This window comes from Gekko japonicus, unplaced genomic scaffold (assembly GCF_001447785.1).
Source record: "Gekko japonicus isolate JY-2015 unplaced genomic scaffold, Gekko_japonicus_V1.1 scaffold202, whole genome shotgun sequence".
In the NCBI taxonomy this organism is placed as follows: domain Eukaryota; kingdom Metazoa; phylum Chordata; class Lepidosauria; order Squamata; family Gekkonidae; genus Gekko; species Gekko japonicus.
In genome coordinates, this window is record NW_015170893.1 from 27533 (window position 1) to 48103 (window position 20571).

Below are 20571 nucleotides of genomic sequence, written 5' to 3' on the forward strand. Positions count from 1 at the left end.
TAGGGATTCTTTTTCTCTCCCTAGAAGATATATCCCATATTCCTTTTGGCCTGAATGGGAGACTTCTTATTCTACCCAAACCTCCTTGCCAAACTTTTCCCCGGTTCTCTGTCTGTGTTAAGAACTGCCCTCAGCTAATGCTGAATTAAGACTATACTATGTCATGGGTGAATTCTGATTTTGTCAGCCCTGTGTCTGTCAGGGCTAGTTTAATATGATCTCAACACACATTTTGTCACAGTTAAGGCAGCAATCTGAATCTGTTCTCCATATCCAGCTCTCACAAGACTTTTTCTGTTCAGCTGATGCCAACCAATCAGATTTCCTGGAGTAGCCTGTCACTCAAGGCTCTCTGGCTCTGTGAAGAATTAACCCTTTACAGTCCTGTAGTTTTATGTACAGCACTTTTAAGCCTCTTCAAAAGTGCAGTCTGTCACAGCCCACCCAATCTAGGCATGGGGAAGGGTGCAATTCTTACCTAAACATGGGGACAGGAATGCAGTAAGCAGGCGGCTGCATGTATTTTCCTTAACATCCTATAGATTTCAAAGCATGAACCATGGCAGCTAGTTCACCTGGGAAAGACAGCTCCTTAACCACACTGCAGAGTTCCACCAGATGATATTACACAGGAAAAAATGGTGATAGAAAGAAGATTTTTCGCAGCCATCACTGGCATGGGCCTTCAGTTGTATTAAACTTGAGAACTTGCATTTATTGCACTCCACTTGCCTTCTGCATCACTTCAAGAATCTCAGCTTATTGGTATGGTGAGGATTAAGACCTTACCAACATGGGAATGTTTTCTGGTACAGTATTGACATTTTGAACCAATTATTCATTTCCTCAGAGAGTGAGTTTTAGTGTTGGTGAATAGGGATGGGCACAAACCAGCTAATGAACTAAAGTTTGTCACGAATTTTGGGCAGTTTGTGAAGCAATGTTCATGAACTGAAGAACCACCATGACCTTTCATGACTTTTGATGCAGTTTGTGGTGGTTCATGAAGAGCAGAAAGCAGGGGTTTAAATGGCTCTGAGCCAAGGGCTGTCTGCCCAAAAAAGCCACTTTAAACAGCTGAGCTGCGGGAGCAGTTTGCTCCACCTGGCTCAACTGTTTAGAGGGGCTTTCTTTGGCAGCACTGGCAGCCCTTTTAACCAGCTGAGCCACATGGAGCAAACTGGGACTGGTGGCCTAATAAAGCCCCTTTAAACAACTGACACAGGTGGAGCAGTTAGCTCTGCATGGATCAGCTGTTTAAAGGAGCTTTCTTGAGCAGCCAGCCCCAGGCTCAGAACCATTTAAACCCTTGCTTTCTGCTCCCCACATGAAGAAAAAAGAAGTGGTCTAAATGGCTCCCAGCCATTTAAACCAAACAGCTGAGTGGTAGGGAGTAAGATCCAGATATGAATCCTCTATCTGCCATGGAAGCTCACTGGCTGACTTTGGGCCAGTTACACACTTTCAGCCTTGTGAAGAAAGGTGGGGTATAAATGAAGTGAATAAAAAATGTAGCTGAAGATGGGGGTCAGATTTCTTTTTTTGTTTTGTAGGTGGGAAGGAGAGAGGGGAGCAAGGAAATGTGCAGCATTTTTTCTGGGAAGAGAAGAATGGGAAGCTGCAGAAATAGCACAGATAAAGGTAGATTGGCTAGTTGGGAAGGAGAGAAGGAAACAGGAAAAGGGGGAAGCTCTGGGTGCTTTCAGGGAAGGAACAGAAGAAATAGTGGAGATGGGGAAATATAATTCCCCCGCAAGTCCTTACAGGTGCCCTGCTTGTATTCTTTTGTATTTTAACACTGCTCTTTACAAAAAATACCTGACCTCTTCACAAAAAACAGCTGTTTTGTTTAAATGGCTGGGAGCTATTTAAGCTACTTCTTTTTGCTCCTCCTGTGGCTGGTTGCCTAAGAAAGCCCCTTTAAATAGCTGATCCACGCAGAGCAGTTTGCTCCACATAGCATTGCTGTTTAAAGGGGCTTTCTTGGGTTCAGCTCTAAACCATCTAAACAACTGCTGTCTGCTCTCCATGGCTTTCCGCGGAAAGCAATGGTTTAAAAGGTTCCAAGCCATTTAAACCAAACAGCTGAGCGGTGCTGCTCAGCTGTTTGGCTTAAATGGCTTGGAACCTTTTAAGCCACTGCTTTCTGCTCCTTGCCAAAAGCTGCGGGAAGCTGAAAGCAGGGGTCACAAACCCACACAAACTGGTTCAGTTTGCAAAGCAACCTAACGGTTTGTATAGGCTCGTTGTTTAGCCATGAACCAAACTGCAAAAATGCAGTTCATGCCCATCCCTATTAGCAAATACATACTCCAGAGAATTCTGGAAACTAATAGAATCCATCAATCTCTAGAGGAGGATCAACATAAATAATCCACCAGGCTTGCAGAGACAGCCTAAGATGCATCTAAGCAGGCCTTTTTAAGGTTGTGGTGTGCCCACAATAAATGCTATATCATTATTCCACTAATACCTTGATCACTAGGCCAGAGCAGAACATTAAATCTTGAGTGTGTCCTATCTGATTTGTATATATTTATTTCATTTGTATCCTACTTCTGAGGAGGTCAGATCATTTTAAGTATGGTTCTTTATCTAGACTGTACCATACTTGCTTAGCTTCAGAAGCAGAAATGCCTTATGTCTTTCCAACTGTGCCTGTAGTGCATTGGAGTAGATCAGTAGTTATCATAGCAGCCATGAAGAGCTGAGCTGGACCAGTTGAGATGGAAGATTTGAGATCAGGGAGTCTAGAGGTCATATGGTTTCACAACTTGCAGCCATCCCTGGGAAAATGCTGCCTTCTACCATTTTGCCCCAACTCCGGTGAGGAATTCCCAGGCCTCAGAACAAGAGGGAAGAAGGTTTTGCGCACCCTAGTCGTCCTTCTCTCTGCCAGGCAATCTCCACTGCACAGCAGAGGCTTCTGGCTCATGCTCCTCCTCGGCCTATTGACAAGAGTTCCCTTTCATAGTCCTCTCCTTCCTTTTTCCTTCCCCCTCCTCATTCCTAACGTACTTATTGGTCCTCTGGAACCCTCCCTCCTCCTGGCTACCTCTTCCTCCTTGTGGGTCAAGCCAGCCCTGCTGGGGAGAAGCCAGAAGAGGCTTCTGCCCATCTCTGCCCTGTTCTGACCTGCTGCTGGGCCTGCCCACGTTTCCTTCAGCGCTACTAACCCTGAAGTCTGGCCCAGCCCACTCCCAGGGATGGCAGCCCTTCTCTCCACTGAGCTCGCCTGGGAGCCTGCCATCACCAGCAAGCCAGGCATGAGAGGATCCCTTTGGAGCACCTTCTCTGTGTGCTCCACCCAGAGCTTCTCCACTTGTGACAGAGAGCGCAGGGCCTCCTGTGCTGTGCTCTCCCCTGGGGCTTTGGATGCTTTCGGCCGTGTCAAAGTTGCTGCAGCCTCTGCCAGGAAGGATCCCAGGGCAGTGGGCCCAACTGCCTCTGTTTGGCCTGAGTTTGCCACCGCCACCCCCGTTGTGGCCCCTGCCTCTCCCTGAGGTATGGGTAAGTTTACTTCATGAGGAAGAAGTTCAGGGTTTGGGCCTTTGCCCAGGAGGGGTTTGTAGCTGACCTGAGTCCACTGCCCCATGAGAAGAGGCATCCCCAACATCAGACAGTGGTAAAAGCACCAAAAGAATCTGACTTTCTCTGGGCCCATCTTGGGTACATCTAACAAAAATTATATTGGCCATCCCGTTAAGAAAACTGAAATGTCTTTACATTTTCTCAAGATTGGCAGTGATTTCTGCCAATTACCCTTCCCATTAGATCCTCCCATTTTGTTCCTGGGAATCAAGAGACCCTCAGGAACTTTATTGGGAGTCTGTAGTGAGAAGGGGGAAATTGGCACAAATCATTACCCCTCTTAAAATGTAACCCTTCATTAGAATCTTGGAATATGTTTGGATACCAGCTATGGTCTGTTGTGGATATCTACAAAAGAAAAAAAGTATCCCTGTGTGCATCACAGACCACCCCCCTTCCAATTCCAAATTGTAGCATATGTTGCACTGAATACCCATGTGGAGTAAAGAGCACCAATGGAAGTTGAATAATAGCACCCATCCAGTTTTGGGTGACCCACACCCAGTCAGAACCTTCCTCAATTAAATTATGGAGGACACACAAGTTAGGCTAAATTCTCACATTGCCCTTCCGTGAACCAAGGGAATGAATGTATAGATGAGAATTCTACTTATCCTGTTTGGAATTCTGAGAAAGGGGATGTCCATTCACTTCTGGCAAGAACATTTATCAGCACCTTGTCAACAAAAGACACCGAGGAGTAGCATACCTCCCACTTGCCACATTCTCTGAGGGAAAAAATGTTACTGCCACACACACTGCAACCTTAATCTGCCTCAAAAGCTGCAACTATCTTTTTCAGTCAGCAGTTTTCTGTTTGTGGTGGCTGCTGTTGGAGTATACAGAGTTCTTTAAAATACAGCTGTTTAACATCCTAATTTGAAACCCTGGAAATTAATTTTAACCCTAGAGATTAAAATAAAGTGAGTCTACCACATTTTGGTTTTTAAAAAGGACTAATTGGTATTTGTAATTGCAAATTCAAGAGGATTCTAATATGTCCACAATAACAATCTGATAGTTGTTTCCTCTTCACTTGCAAGGCGGGTAGCTTGTATTGCTATGGAGAAGACAAAACAGGAGCAACAGGCAAGCTGTACTTGGTTTGGAAAGAAAAAGAAGCAGTACAAAGACAAATACTTAGCAAAGCACAATGCAGGTGAGAACAATATAATGCACTTGTAAGCTTATTTAAGACTGCTGCCTTGTTTGTTATCTAACAGTAAACCTTCAGCTTAATCACTGGCACTCAGTGTAAACACCTAAAAATGTGTTATGTTCAAAAATAATAGCAGAAGAAAACATAGGCAGTAGCAAGATGTATTTTGAGGTGAATGTAGGAAAGATTCTCTTGCATCTGGGGCAAAATTTTCAGGGAGGAGAGCATGGTGATCCAAGACTTTTATAGTAATATTTTGGCAGTTCCATAAGTATTTTCATAAATGTGATACAGTTGAATTTTCAGAAAATAAAGTTACAACCTAGTTTAACATGGTGCATCTCCCACAGGTTAACTGATATAATTCCATCACAGTGAGCAAAATCATCTAACATGATTTGACATACATTTATCCAGTCCAGAATTTTATTGTCACGGTTTCAAATTCTGGAGCTGGAGCAAAGTATACACTTTGTTATATATCTGACTGTCTTGATTACTGCTTCAGCATGAGATTTATTATTATGAACAGCTTCCAGATGGAATTTGACAAATATATAAAGGCTGGAGCAGGCAGGGGGAAAAACCAAGGCAAGCAAGCCCCACCCCCCAAGCAACAGCAACCAGCAGAAGCTGTTCATGCCAGCCACCACCAACACCTCCTGTAACAGTGAATTCCATGTGTTAATCACTGTTTGGGTGAAGAAGTACTTCCTTTCATCTGTTCTAACTTCTAACCTGACTGCTCCGCAATTTCATTTGAGTGCCCACGAGTTCTTGTCTTCTGAGAAAGGGTGAAGTACTTCTTTCTCTACCTGCTCTATCCCATGCATAGCCTTGTAAACCTCTTATCATGTCACCCCTCAGTCATTGTTTCTCAAAGCTAAGATCCCCAAGCGCCTTAACCTTTCTTCATAGGGAAAGTGTCCTCCTCTTATCATTGCAGTTGCCCTTTTCTGCATTTATTTCCAGTGCTATAAATATTCTTTTTGAGATGTGTGTGGTGTGAGTGGTCCAGTGAGGTTGCACCATCAATTTATACAGGGCAGGGCCTGTATAAATGTTGCTCCTGTTGGTCTTTTGGGGTTTCTGTGTGGCACTGTGGCATGCTTGCACTGCCACAGTGCCACTTGTTCTGGAGTGTGCCACTCGTTCTTATGGCAAACAAGCACCTCCCAAGACAGTTCACTTTCCCTGAGATTCTCTGGGAGAGTCTTGACTGCTGGGTGCTGCCTGCTTGCCTGCCTTAAGTGCTGCTGGCTGGGTTTCCCCATTGGAAACAATGGAAGTAATGGGGGTAACCTGTTTGGGTGCCCATAGAATTGGGCCCACTGGTCGAATTGCTTTGGGACATGGGAGTTGATGTGGGGAGAGGCTCCCGAAGCTACCCTGAAAATTTGGAGCCTCTCCCTCAAACTCCCTCCTCCTCAGGGCCACTAACAGCACCGTGGGGGGAAAGTAACTTTCCCCCCACCGTAGAGAACAACAAGGGGCGGCACCCGCGATACTCGCGGGGGGGAGGTCCACACCTATGAGGAAGAGGAGGAACCAGGAGGAGGAGGTAAGTTCCCCCCCATCCCGCCGGTTCTTCCCCCGTCTCCTCCACCCCCCCGCTCGGGCCTCACTGCCCCCCCGGCTCTGAAGCAGCAACGAGGCCGGGTGCAGAGCATTCCCTGCGCATGCGCAGGGGACGCTCTGTCACTTTTGGGGGATTTAAGTATCCCCCCGATATTTTTTTACAGGTTTCAGATTTTTGTGCACACCTGGGGACTGCCCCAAATGTGCACAAACATCTCCCTCCCCCCCAGGTGACCCCGATGTGCGGAAATAAGTATCCGCACGCAGGGGGCGACTTCGGTATTAGATATATAGATGGAGGAGATGGGGGCAATCTGTTTGGGGACCCGTAGAATTGAACCCCCTGGTCCAATGTTCTTGAAACTTAGTGGGTATCTTGGGGAGAGGATCCAGCAGCTACCCTATGAGTTTGGAGCCTCTCCCTCAAGCCCCCTCCCCTCCAGCCCCCAGAATATACCCTATGTTTTCGCCATTGACTTCAATGGCCCATAGGATACAATGGGACTGAAATTTCGGCTGCAAGCCGATTCAGATCAGAGAATCTGAATCAGCCCGAAAGGGGCCCGAATGAGCCATTTTCAGGGGTGCATTTGGTTTGGACGAACCGAATGCACATCCCTAATTCACCCTTTGTGCTGCTCTTAAGTGTTCCCAGCACCCCAACCAGCTGAGAAACTTGTTGGGCTGCCAGCACAAGAGGGGAAGCAGGAAAGTTCTGTTCTGCTGAGAGAAATACCTTCTGTTAATGGAAACTGACCCGTGGGTCCAGCTTCATACTTTTTTGCAATTGGTATTTTATCAGCTGTATTAAACACAGCAATAGACATTTAATAATAATTGAATAGTCTTTAAAAATCAATTTGTATTTAAAATACCGTATAGTACAGCACTATGTAATATAATAGTATTGTAACACTTAATTCCTCTGGTGTCTAATCCTTGTAACCACACTGTTGCATTCATTTGCAAATTACATGTATTTTGTCCCTCTGACTCCTAATTAGCCCCCTGTCTCCTAGCCATTATGCACTGTATTAGCTCTCAGTATAAAGCAGAATAATCAACCTCAAAGTGGACTGTTCCCAATATAATTCATGCTTGTAAAGATACCATTAGTGCATGTTAATTTGAGGCATGGACCTTGTAATGAAGAATATTGCATTTTTTCCAAAGGAGACCAGAATGTTCGTTGCATTATATAATTAGAGGATTTGCAAATAATGTCCTTTAGTGAAGCAGGTTTCATTTCCTTGAAAAACGCTTTCACCTTAAAAAAACTTTTTTAACACAGGAACTGACAGAGTCCAAGCTATCTTTTTTTTAAAAACAAGAAGTAAAATTTAAATTGCAGATTATTCAAATAACAAGGATAAAGTCCAGCCCAAATTATGTACTTTAAATCCCATAAATTTAACCTGAAAAGGTTTAAGTACAGTTTCCCCACTGAAATTGGAGTAAGTTTAACCTGTACTGGGTTATTTTGTTTTCATATTTGTTGGGGGATCTGTCATAATTTCTGGCCTTATATGAAGGATATTTATGAATTTATCATTCTATTAAAATGTCCAAATGTTGATACATGGCAAAATAGGAATCAGATATTTCCTAGTAACTGAATTCAAGGGGGGAAATTTTATAACATTTTACAACTTACAAAAAATGTAGGTAGCCCGTGCTGATCAATTAGAAAATAATCCAAAACGTGGTAATACTACAGTACAGTACTTTTTTATTAGAACAATTAAAATATCAAGTCGTGAGCAGCTTTCAGATTTCTCGAAAGTTTTCTTCAGGTTAAATGATCAGTAAAAACACACAAACCGGGGGGGGGGGTATTCAGGGCATGATGGAAACGCTTCATAGTCCATAACTTGATTCCGTATGAGTCGCCAAAATAAAACAGCAGACCAATAGCACCCTTAATGCTGTAGTAAATTTTGTTAATCTTTGAGGTGCCACTGTACCCTTGTTTTATTTAGTCTGTTGTTTGTTCAGTCGCACAGTCGAGTCCAACTCTTCGCGACCCCATGGTCTAATTGCATAGTCTGTAGCTTGTAACAATTTAGGGAGGGGGAAGACTTAATTAGACTAGGCCATACTAGAGCAAAAGAAATTGGGGGTTACACCCAAGTGTTATCATGACCTAGAAGTAACAATAGTGTTTCTCTTTGAAAATATTAAAGCCTGCAACTTGGATTTCTGGCACAAATCAGAATGCATGGCTCTTTTATAAGACAAGAGCAGAAGTAAAGCAAACTGTAGTAGTCCTCATCTTGACCAAATTAGAGGTTCGCTTTTGATGGTACATTAGGTATTGTGACTTTTTAATTGATCCTAACAAAAGGTACTTTTGGATGTTACAACTAGGATTCCTAAGCCTGTGTCATTGCCTTACCTTAGTTTTGTGCTGTGGCTAACTGAGAGGATGTTTATTGTATTTAAACATGGAGAATGGTTCCATTCCTACAACAATTGTGTGCCAAAGGAGATTTGGGAACAGCCTAGTTCAGTAAAGGAGCCTTCCCAAAGACAAGTAGAGGGAGCTAATTCTACTGAAATCTGGCGATGGTAGTCTATCTACAGCACTGCAGCCATTCTCTGAGGGCACTTGGTCATGAGCTTTGAGGTAGGGGTAATTAAGTGGTGTTTTAACAGTCAAAACTCCTGGCATACAGAACAGCCACTAAAACTACTCCCCCAGCTACTCCCTTTTTAAATCCTTCATACCCCGTTGTTCCACCTCTTCCTATCAATAGCCAGCCCTTTCACAGTCAAACGGCTCAATGCACATTGAGGAAAAGAGGATGCATGCTATTGCCTTCTTGATTATCGAATTATCAAAACCTTACTATAAATGGAGATCATTACTCTCCATGTGTCCTTGTGCACCCATTACGTTTTACTGGTTATCACATTTGAGACATCTCTTCACCGAGGGTTGCTTGCTTTCATGGGACAGGTACCCTGATATAGGAGGCATCATCTTTGACAGTTTGTAGAAAGCACTGTGAAGCCATGCTGTCTGTGTGTGCATTCAGCAGGACTTGAGCTGCAGGAATAGGGTTTTCTATGGAGTATTGTTAAGAATGGTTTATTTTATGGTTTTAGTACAACAAATTGTAAGCCTCATAGGGAAAGGCAGGATGTAAATGTTATAATAAAATAAACAAAGTAGATAACAAATGAAAGCATTCTCTAAAATGAACTAAATCTGTACTTTAATCCAATATAGTTAAGTTTGTCCCATTTCTCTTTACAATGGATAATGAATTGCCAGTATTTCTTGGTTTCTACCAAATATTACTGCTACTTGATTTTTATTTCTGCTCTAATTATTTCAGAACTGGTAACCTTAAGGCTCCATTTCCCCAAAAGTCTGTTTTAAGTCCACGTCTATTACTAACCTATGCTACAGATATTACTTTTCATTATTTTTTAAATTTTGAAATAAATTGTCAAGGCATATTGCAGTCTGTTTAAATATATAATTATAAACCTTCTACCGTTATTATTGTGAGTTCTTCGAATACTATACCTTTTATATGAAATTATGCTTCCTTTAATGCTAGTAATTGCTACATAGACCAGATCAAGCTTTTCTAAAACATGCTTATCATTTAATGTGATTTATTTGCCTTGTGTTTAGAATATTGCATGATGAAAGTTTATTTTGTGCATATATTTTTTATTTTACTAATATATTACAAGCCATATTTCAATGACCCCTGTACATTTTTCATGCTGTCTTAATCCCAATGGCCTCTGTGCATGTAAGTAACCTGTCAAGTGACAATGCCTCTTTATTTGCTTCTTACTGTTTCCTTTCAATAATTCCTTTTCTTTGTTGGCTAGAAATATAGAAGTGTTTGAAATTTCAGTCTCTAAATGTGTCCATGTACTCCTCTAATCTTGTGTACAATTTGTTTTTTCATTTCTGTTTGGAAACTCTGAAATCACTAGTGGTCACATGTAGAATACAGTGAATGTTTGATTCCACTAATTTTGCAATGGCCTCTTCACATTAGGGTTTCCTCCAGTGGTGGTGTATTCAGGGTTGGGCTGGAAATTGCTATACAGCTTAAGTTTTCATGTTGTTTTCACCCAGAACAATATATTTAAGTCTGTTTTTAGTAAACTGGAACATAGCTAGACAGCACTTTGTATTTTTTGAATAACATTTGGGATGTATAAATTAATAACCTATGATAAAATATCCTGAATTTCTCTGGATGTATTTTTAATCCAAAATGTTCAGTTTATATTATCAACAAGGTGAAGTAGTTCAGGGGTCCCTAACCTTTTGTGTCTGCGAGCACTTTTGGAATTTTGAGAAGGTGTGGCGAGGCACTACCCCAAAATGGCTGCCACAGTAGTTAAGGCCAAAGGCAATACGTCCTTCCTCACTTCACAGAATAATTGCAAAAGGGCAATGAAAATAAATGAAGGGAAGCCCAGGAAAAAGAAAAGAGAAAGAGAAGAAAAATAAAAAGAAGGGAAGCCTGTAGAGGGAATGGAACCAAAGCCTGGATGCTTACTAGTCTGCCTGAGCCTCCAGTGGCTTCTGCTGCTATTGTATCCATTAAAAACCTTTTCATTTCAATGAGGGCAACCAGTAACACGCCCTGCCTTGTAAAGGCCCTGCCCACTTTCTTAAAAGCTCAGCAGGCAGAAGGAGACGTACTGGTGGGCACCATGATGCCTACTGGCACCACACTGGGGAACCCTGATGTAGCTGTTGTATGGTTTTATTTTATATGCAGAACATTTTCCAACATCATGTACCAGCAGACAAGATTTTCTAGACTGTTCTGCACCACATCAAAAATATCATGCCAGCAATTTCAGAGAGATACATCTGAACTCATTTCTTTAGGATGGGGGTCCCAAAATGTTTTGAGCCTGAGAGCTCCTTTGAAATTTTGACACAATATGATGGGCACAGCAACAAAATAGCTGACATAAAATGACTGCCTCAGGAGGTGGAGCCAGTCATTAAATGATTGCCGCGGCTTACCTTCAGTCACACAGAGAAGTTCTTTGTATTGTGGTGACAGCTGCTGCCAAAGCAACATTTTTTAAAAATCTGCACAGCCAGTAAAATCTCCAATGGCCAATCAGAAGCCTTGCTAGGTAAAAGCCTCACCTGGCCCCATCCACATTCTAAAAGCACTTCTAGAGCACCAGGAAAGGTTTTGGTGTGCACCATGGCACGTATGGGCACCATGAAGGGGACCCTTGATTTAGAACAGTATTTAGGGGTATGCAATTTTTCTCTCGATATTTTTCAGTTTGAGTTTATTGGAGCCGGGGGGAAATGAGATTCCCAGGAAAACCCAGAACCTGATACCAATAAAGTATTCAGATCTGGGATTTTTCAGAAATCCTGGATTTTTTCGTGTCCAATAAACCAAAGAAGGAAAAAAGCAGCAACAAAACCACAAAAAACAGATGATGGGCAGCTCAGCTGGGGCTCTTTTGGACAGTCCAGTTTAAAGGGACTGCCCAAGAGAGCCCACAAAGCAGATGAGCTCCTGAGGAGAACCTCCCCACTAGGTCAGCTGGGGATTTCAGGATTTCTTTCCTGCAGTCCCTTTAAACCAGACTGCCCCAGAGAGCCCTCTAAAGAACCCCAGTTGAGTCAGTGGGGAGAGTCTCTGCAGGCTCAGCTGCCTCACAAGCTCTCTTGGGCAGTCTCTTTAAACTGGACTGCCCAAGAGAGCCTCAGCTGAGCCCAGCAGGGAGAGTGCTTCCCCCCCAGCTGTTTTGCAGGCTGTCTCCTGCAGTCCCTTTTAAATGCTCCCTGTTTAAAGGGACTGCAGAAGAAATCCCAAGAAGCAGCTGACCAGCAGGACCAATCAATCTCCTCCAACCACTCATCTGTTTTTTTGAGATTTGCCAGTAATCCCCGAATATATCTGGGATTTTTTTCAGGATTTTTTTCCAGTTCTCCTGAAAAATCCTGGATACCTTTGGGATACCGAAATATACCTGAAAAATATCAATAAGGTATTTTGGGGAACATTTTCAAATCAGGTCGATCTGAATGCACACCCCTAGCCATGATTGCTGAAGAATCTTCTTTCTTTTTTGAAAGCATGCGAAATCATATGGGTGATGTTTGGAACTTCTTTGCTGTTGCACCATTACAATTATATGTTGAAAGATGCCCTTTTGTCAGTTACAGGGGGATTTTTCTGTAGGGTTTGTTGTACCAACAACAACAAAATTTCATTGTTGGAAACAAGAAAGAACAGAGCAGTTTTTAAAATTATTTGCAGTATCGTGACAATTGACGTTGGATTGTAGTACTGCAAGTAAGCATAAGGACAGTTGACAAATCATTGCTGGGGTCATATTTTATTAAATGCTTCTATTACACTGAAGGCATTGTAGTTTCCAGTGTAGCCATCCTCTTTGTTCTAGATCTTCATTCGCTGTCAACATTTTAAAGAGCATGTTAATATAAAATTAGCACTTCTGTGTAAAGAGAACTCTACTTACAATTAATCAGATAGATTTATGTGGAAGAGTGTCTGAATGTAGCTGAAAGAATAAAGTAATAAAATTAAGCTTTTAGTTTTCTATTCATTTTGAGAAAATATCTAAATTTACTGTTTATAGTAAGTAGATGTTCTCATATTTGTATTCATCTGTGACTGTCTATAAATTTTATTGCTCACTTTCAGGGATCCCAGCACTTTCAGAAGTTGTAATTATTTGTAATCTCTATACTGCATGGTTCCAACCACAGTTTTTTAAGCATGTAATTTGAATTTTTCTTGATCTAACTGTTCTTGTGAAGTATCTTGTGTTAGTAAAAATGTAAGAAGAAAATGTTTTGTTATAATAGTTTAGTTATAGCATTTTGATGCAAATATAATGATCATAAAATCAAATATGGTGTTAGTGGGAAATAAGCATGATTCAGTATTTTTTTCTTATTTCTGATTTTTATTTTCTGTTGCAGTGTTTGATCAATTAGATCTTGTCACATATGAAGAAGTAATAAAATTGCCAGCATTCAAAAGGAAAACACTAGTGTTACTAGGTAATTTTTTGAATATGACTTTTGTTCTATAATTATAACAGTGTATTATTGAACCTCAGTGATCATTTTAAATTTGTTTCCTATAGGAGCACATGGTGTTGGGAGAAGACATATAAAAAATACACTGATCACAAAACACCCAGACAGATTTGCATATCCTATTCCACGTAAGTAATATGCTAAGTTTGGTAGGTGGTTGAACATTAAGTATTGTGAGGTACCTAATTTATTACTATATAAACCCAAATTAGAAGGGAGCACTCACTGGAGAAGACCCTGATGTTGGGAAAGATTGAAGATAACAGAAGAAGGGGACGGCAAAGGATGAGATGGTTAGACAGCGTTACAGATGCAATGAACATGAAATTGCGCAAACTCCAGAGGACAGCGAAAGACAGGAGGTCCTGGCATGATGTGGTCCATGGGGTCGCGAAGAGTCGGACTTGACTGTGCAAATGAACAACAACAAAAACCCAGTCCCCAAAAGAGAGTGCATCAGTAAATCTGTTAGTCTTTAAAATGTTACAAGACACTTGTGTTCATTTTCCTGCCACAGACTATTAGTATCCTATGCCATCTTGCTCCTCATAGGATTGCATTGTATCACAGATACCTCACTGGAACACATAGCAGTTTTAATTTGATAAACATCAAGCATATAGGGTTAAATCCAAAGATGTTTTTGGATAGGGGAGGGGGAGTTTTTACCAAATAATCCTTCCTGCTGCAACTCCCACTCCCCCCTCCTGTGCTATTTGTGAGGGTTCCGTGTCCTCCAGGTGCAGCATTTTCGAGATCTCAGAGGACTACTATGGAAAGGGGGATAAATAAAAGTTCTGTAATGCTTGTAGAAGTAGGGAAGGGAGGGGGAGGGACTGTTGCCCAGTGGTTATAGCATTTGTTTGGCATGCAATGTCCCAAAACAAACTTCAGTTCCAACACCTTCTATAGGTGATAGAATTTCTCCATTTGCAGTGATGAATAATGCATTAGTCCCATGCACCCACCTTGGTGATGGAATTCAGAGTTCTGTTGCCAGATCTACTCCAAACTTCATATACACTTTTTCCTTCCTCCTGCTCCACCCCTCAGCAAAATATAATGGAGACGAGATAGCATACCTTTAAGATAGTTTGAGTATAGTTACAGTAGAAGAAGAAGAAGAGATTGGATTTATACCCCGCCCTTCACTACCCAAAGGTGTCTCAGAGCGGCTTACAAACTCCTTTCCCTTCCCCTCCCCACAACAGACACCCTGTGAGGTGGGTGGGGCTGAGAGAACTCTGACACAAACTGTTCTTTCAGGAACAGCTGTGCCAGAGCTTGTGACTGACCCAAGGTCACATCAGGAGGTGCAAGTGGAGGAGTGGGGAATCAAACCCGGTTCTCCCAGATTAGAGTCCACACACTTAGCCACTACACCAAACTACACTACACCAAACAAAAACAATTAGTTTTTAAAACAATCTTTTGAAGAGACTTTCAGAAGGTTTCTTTCAAGAAGGAAAAAATCTGCAGTTTCAAGGTATGAATACCAAACTGAATTAAATAATGATAAACTTTGCAAAGATCATATATTTTGATAGCTAAGTTGGCCACACCTGAAGATACTTAAATCTGGAGACTGGGCCCATGAACACACAAGATAGATCTTTTTGCAAAGCTGAAAAATACCCCAGATTTGCAAAAAAATCTGAAATATGAAAACAAAAATTACATTAGGGTTTAAAACAAAAAGATAAAGGAAGCACCTGTAGCTTTAAGAAACAGAAGCCCTCAGTGGCCTTTGCTAGGCAACCACAGCATTTTAGGCTTGATTTCTGTTAGTAAAAGGGAGGTGGGGGGCAGGGCCCTTTACAGGGGTGTTTTGGCCTTTGAGGAAGGACTTGTTGAGCCAGACCTGGCAGCAACTTTCAGGCTACCTGCTACTACTTAATTTTCATGATTCACCTAGGTATGGTTGCTTATTATTGTTCAACAGCATAAAGAAGAAATAGTGGTGGAAGGGGAAATGAGTCCCCCCCCAGTCCTTGCAGGTTTCTATTTGTACATATCTAAAGATTAAAGTAATACTCTACAATGTTTACTCCTGGATGACTTTTTCATCAGTATACAGCCTTTTAAAAACCACAACAGTGTATTTATGCATTGGCTGGGGTGTCGAAACAAGAGAAATCAAGTTTAATCACATTAAACCTTTGACGTTTACTCTTGTAATTACAGATACAACCAGACCACCAAAGAAAGATGAAGAGAATGGGAAGAATTATTACTTTGTATCACATGACCAAATGATGCAGGACATTTCCAACAATGAATATTTGGAATATGGTAGCCATGAGGATGCAATGTATGGGACAAAACTGGAAACGATACGGAAGATCCATGAACAGGGATTAATTGCAATACTTGATGTAGAACCGCAGGTAGATATAGAAATAACATGCAAATTTCATTACAAGTAACTAACTTTCTCTTATACGAAAATGGCTGATATTTAACAATGTTGATAAAAGGATTTCTTAAAGGATTGGTGTTGTTTCTTTAAAACTAAAGGATATTTGAACATAAAATTTTCCACTTAATATGAATGAGACTGGTAGAGCTAAGTAATGAATACCATTATGCATTCCAACACAGATGCATGGTGAAAAACTTAATTTTGAAAAATTTAGATGCAATTTTATTTTATTTTTTAAATGTTCCTGGCCTTTAAGTTTGTAGTGGCATTGATAAGCATACAACCATTCATCTCAATCTAGCAGTAGCCTGTAGGCTTGGGAAGCAGTTCCCCTGTTGGCAACTGAAGAATTTTCATTTCAATAAATTAATCTGCACATGCAGTGTGTAAATTTGGGCCATGGTTCTGCCACTTCTGTTGAAGGATTGCTCTGAGAACCAGTTTGGTGTAGTGGTCAAGTGTGCGGACTCTAATCTGGGAGAACTGGGTTTGATTCCCCACTCTTCCACTTGCACCTGCTGGATGACCTTGGACAAGCCATAGTTCTGATAACAGCTGTCCTTGAAAAAGAGCAGTTTCTGTCAGAGCTCTCTCAGCCCCACCTACCTCACAGGGTGTCTGTTGTGGGGAGGGGAAGGGAAAGGAGTTTGTAAGCTGCTCTGAGAATCCCTTGGGTAGTGAAGGGCAGGGTATAAATCCAATCTCCTCCTCTTCTTCTTCTTCTGAGATGGGAGAACAAGAAAGCAGAGGCAGATCAGCATGAAACGATTGCTTGCCCTGTATGTATGTGCTTGGGGGAGGTTTGTTGGGGCATGCAGGAATCCCAATGTGTATATGTCTGTGTGCATGCATGTGCACACAAACACACAAGTGAAGGAACCCATGAAGATCATAGGGAGGATTGTATTTTTCCCTGTATCCTCTACACTGTTCTCCCTTTGGCAGCCCCCATAGCTGCTCCCTTTCCCTTCTTTCTCCTCACTCTCTTTTAGGGTTGCCAAGTCCTTACCGTAGGTGTAGCGGGGGACTCCAGCGCTGCTCTGGGAGTTTATGCGTGCACGCAAAGCGCACGCGCGCCGCGATTACGTCACCCAGAAGGGACGCAACCATGTCGGGCATGCCGGGGGCGGGGCCACAATCATCCGAGGGAAAACCATAGAGTTTTCCCTCGGATGACCACAGGCCCGCGCCCGATGCGACTGCGTCACGTCCGGGTGACGTGCTGACACTGGGCACGTCGCGTACTTTGGGGGTGGGGTTCCCCCCAGGGCCCGATCCCGGGCACGTCGCGTGCTTTGGGGGTGGGGTTCCCCCCCGGGGCCCAATCCGCCGGCGGCAGGTAATGGGCCTCTCGGGCGGGGGTTTCCCGGCCCCCCGGGGGGACGTGGCAAGCCTACCCTCTATCCCACCAACCAACCTAACTTTATCTGCCCCTCCACTAGTCTTCAGCTTTCCATCCTTCCACCTGGCAGCTTCTTTCCTTTTCTTCTGTTCCATGCACCTAGCTGCATTTTTCTGTTCTCCCCCACTGCAGCTTCTCTTTCTCTCCCCTTTCCCTGCTTCCTTCCTTACTTTCCATCTTTTACCCTCTTCAGTCTCCCCACACACAGACAGCTGACTGAAATCAGGCCTTGGAAGCAGGGCCAGTTCCAGGTTTTAGTAGGCCGTGAGTGAGAGGGTATAACTGGGGCCCCTTTCCTACTTCGAGTCCCTGTTGGGAAATAAGACAGGGTAGAAATGAAATAAATAAACATCTCAAAAGAACCCTGAGAGGTAGGTTAGAAAAAGCTATATTGACTTGGTCAAAGTTACACAGTGAGGCTAGATTAAAGCTGGATTTTTGAATTTTGAAAACCTAGCCTCAAAAGTCCATGTCTAGCACCATCATCAACTGGTTCTTACTAATCACTTTACAATTCCTGTATAGCACATGCAGTAGGTGAACCAGTGCAAAGGCTGCTAATTACTGGACAGTGCTTTGTTACAACATGGAAAAGGGTGTGATTGCATGGTGTTTTGTTCACTCTTAGAATGTAAAAATTAGTTCCCATGGGCCATGCTAGTTCATTAAAAAATAAACAGAAGCAATAGAAAAATGCCCAATTTATTAGAACTAAAACATTAATTTCTTCAGGATTTGATCATAGATCTGCAATACAAAATTATCTCAGAATGTAATCTGGGGGGGTACAAATTTTGGAGCTGCACCAAGTAGAAGAAGAAGAAGAAGAGATTGGATTTATACCCCGCCCTTCACTACCCAAAGGTGTCTCAGAGCGGCTTACAAACTCCTTTCCCTTCCCCTCCCCACAACAGACACCCTGTGAGGTGGGTGGGGCTGAGAGAACTCTGACACAAACTGCTCTTTTTCAAGGACAGCTGTGCCAGAGCTTGTGACTGACCCAAGGTCACATCAGCAGGTGCAAGTGGAGGAGTGGGGAATCAAACCCGGTTCTCCCAGATTAGAGTCCGCGCACTTAACCACTACACCAAACTGGCCGTCTCTTTTACTACTCAGTAGCACTGAGCCATCTCAGCGCTTTGTCAGCTTTTAAGGTATAGGCAGAGGTACCTGAATTCCTAGTCTTTACCAGCACAAGGCTGAACATGCCAGGTACCAGAGTGGAATGACAGTCCCTGGGAGTAGCAGAAGTTCTCCGGGACTTGAATGACAGGTCCCAGAGTGGAGTGAAGGCCTCTGGGAGTAGCAAAAGTGTTCTGGGACTGGAATGACAGGTTCCAGAGTAAATGATGGCCCCTGGGAGTAGGAGAACTGTTTTGGGCCTGGATTGACAGCTCCTGGGAGTAGTAAAAGTGTTCTGGGACTGAAGTTACTGGTCTAAGGGTCATTGGGGGTGGCCATTCCCTCCCTGCTGGGGCAATGAGCATATTTATGCTTGCTCAAGGAGACTAATGGATCCTGATGGTTTCCAAAATGCTCTGCAGAATTTATCTGAACCTGCCGGCAGTTCCATCAGTGAGCTGACTAAGATTTGGAATAGAGGTCTTCAGGAAGCTATTGATCAGATGGCTCCCTGATGCCCTCTACGCCTTCATGTCTCTGTGGCTCCTTGGCATAATGAGAGTCCAAGAGATTTTAAGAGGCTGTTCAGACAGCTAAAAATGAATTGGTGACGAATACAGGATGGAGCTGTGAGGACACACTATAGAGCCCAGTTGAAGGCCTATTGAGGTGGCAGTGAAAGCAGCAAAAAGAGATTATTTTGCAGCCTCCATTGCATCCACTAGCTCGCAACCAGCTCAGTTATTCAGATTGGTTTGACAATTAACCTCCCCTTTGGTGTGTCCTTAAACTAATACTGATTTGGCTCTCAGCTGTGATTCATTTGCGAACTCTTTTGCGGATGAAGTCTCTAAGCTCCACCTGGAATTGGCTTCTGAATTTGATAACAGTAGTGGGATGGGGGCTCCACTTGCAATGGCTGGTTCTTTTTTTAACGCTTTTGGCCTGCTCACCCCAGCAGATGTTGACATGATCCTGACAGCTGTGAAGCCAACTACTTGCTCCTTGAATCCTTGTCCCTTGTGGCTGGTAAAATCATTCCACAAAGTGGAATGAGACAGATTATTAATTTATCTCTCACAGGGCTGTTTCCCCAGCTCCCTTAAGGAGGCGATTGTTAGACTTTTGCTAAAGAAACCCTCCTTGGATAAAAAGGAGCTGGCCAATTACCACTCAGTGTCTAATCTACCTTTTCTGGGGAAGGTAGTTGAGCGAGCAGTGGCCGAGCAGCACCAGGTTTTCCTGGATGAGACATATGCCCTGGACCCTTTTCAGTCAGACTTTAGGCCTGGCTTTGGGACCAAGACATCTCTGGTCTCTTTGGTTGAAGATCTCTGTCTACAGCTGGATAAAGGCATGCTGGCCCAGTTGATCCTTCTGGATCTACCAGCGGCCTTCAATAAGGTTGACCATTTGGTCCTGATTGGACCATTTGGTCCCTGGGGGTAAGGGTCACTGCCCTTAGTTGGTTCTCCTTCTTCCTCCAGGGATGCTTTCAGAGGGTTGCTATCAGGGAGGAGAGGTCTCCTGACAAGACCCAAATTGTGGGGTCCCACAGGGTTCAGTCCTCTCTCCGATGTCACTTAACATATAAATGCATCTTCTTGCCAAGGTCATCAGGAGGTTTGAAGTTGAGCTCTTCCTCCTGCTGGATAAGCAACTGGAGGCAGGGCTCTCAGCACTATCCCAGTGACTGGATGTGGTAGTTCAATGGTTAAGGGGGAGCTGGCTGAAGTTGAATCCATCCAAAATTGAGGTCATGTGGCTGGGAAAGACTGAGATGCTAGCTGGAGGATCACTCCCATGACTCAATGATGCCCAGTTGACAGCTGTAGACTCTGTAAAAAGCCTCAAGGTATGCTTGGATTCTGTTGTATCATTGGATAAACAAGTGTCCATGGTAGCACGGGCAGCATTTTTTCACCTATGCCAGGCCCACCAGCTGGCTTCTTATTTTTGTCAGTCAAACCTTGCCACATTGATCCATGCAGTGGTCACCTCCAAAGTGGACTATTGCAATTCACTCTACATAGGGCTACCCACCCTTGAAAATGCTTCAGAAATTTCAGGTGGTCCAGAATGCAGCTGCCAGGTTGCTGACTGGAACATCATGGTCAGCTCATATTACTCCATTTCTGCAGCAGCTGCACTGGCTACCAATTATTCTCCGGATCCAATTCAAGGAGTTGCTGTTAACCTTTAAAGCCCTC

The 20571-nt window shown here is 43.1% G+C and overlaps 1 protein-coding gene across 1 annotated transcript in view; it reads left to right on the forward strand.

The window, feature by feature from the left end:
• Nucleotides 1–20571, forward strand: part of LOC107116536 (peripheral plasma membrane protein CASK-like) — a gene marked incomplete at its 5' end in the record, with an annotated part of 55268 nt that overhangs the window by 24734 nt on the left and 9963 nt on the right. Inside the window, 4 exons of the mRNA XM_015418464.1 lie at nt 4635–4750; nt 13296–13376; nt 13463–13543; nt 15600–15802. Coding sequence (XP_015273950.1) covers nt 4635–4750; nt 13296–13376; nt 13463–13543; nt 15600–15802 — 481 coding nt within the window. The remainder of the gene's footprint in view (nt 1–4634; nt 4751–13295; nt 13377–13462; nt 13544–15599; nt 15803–20571) is intronic.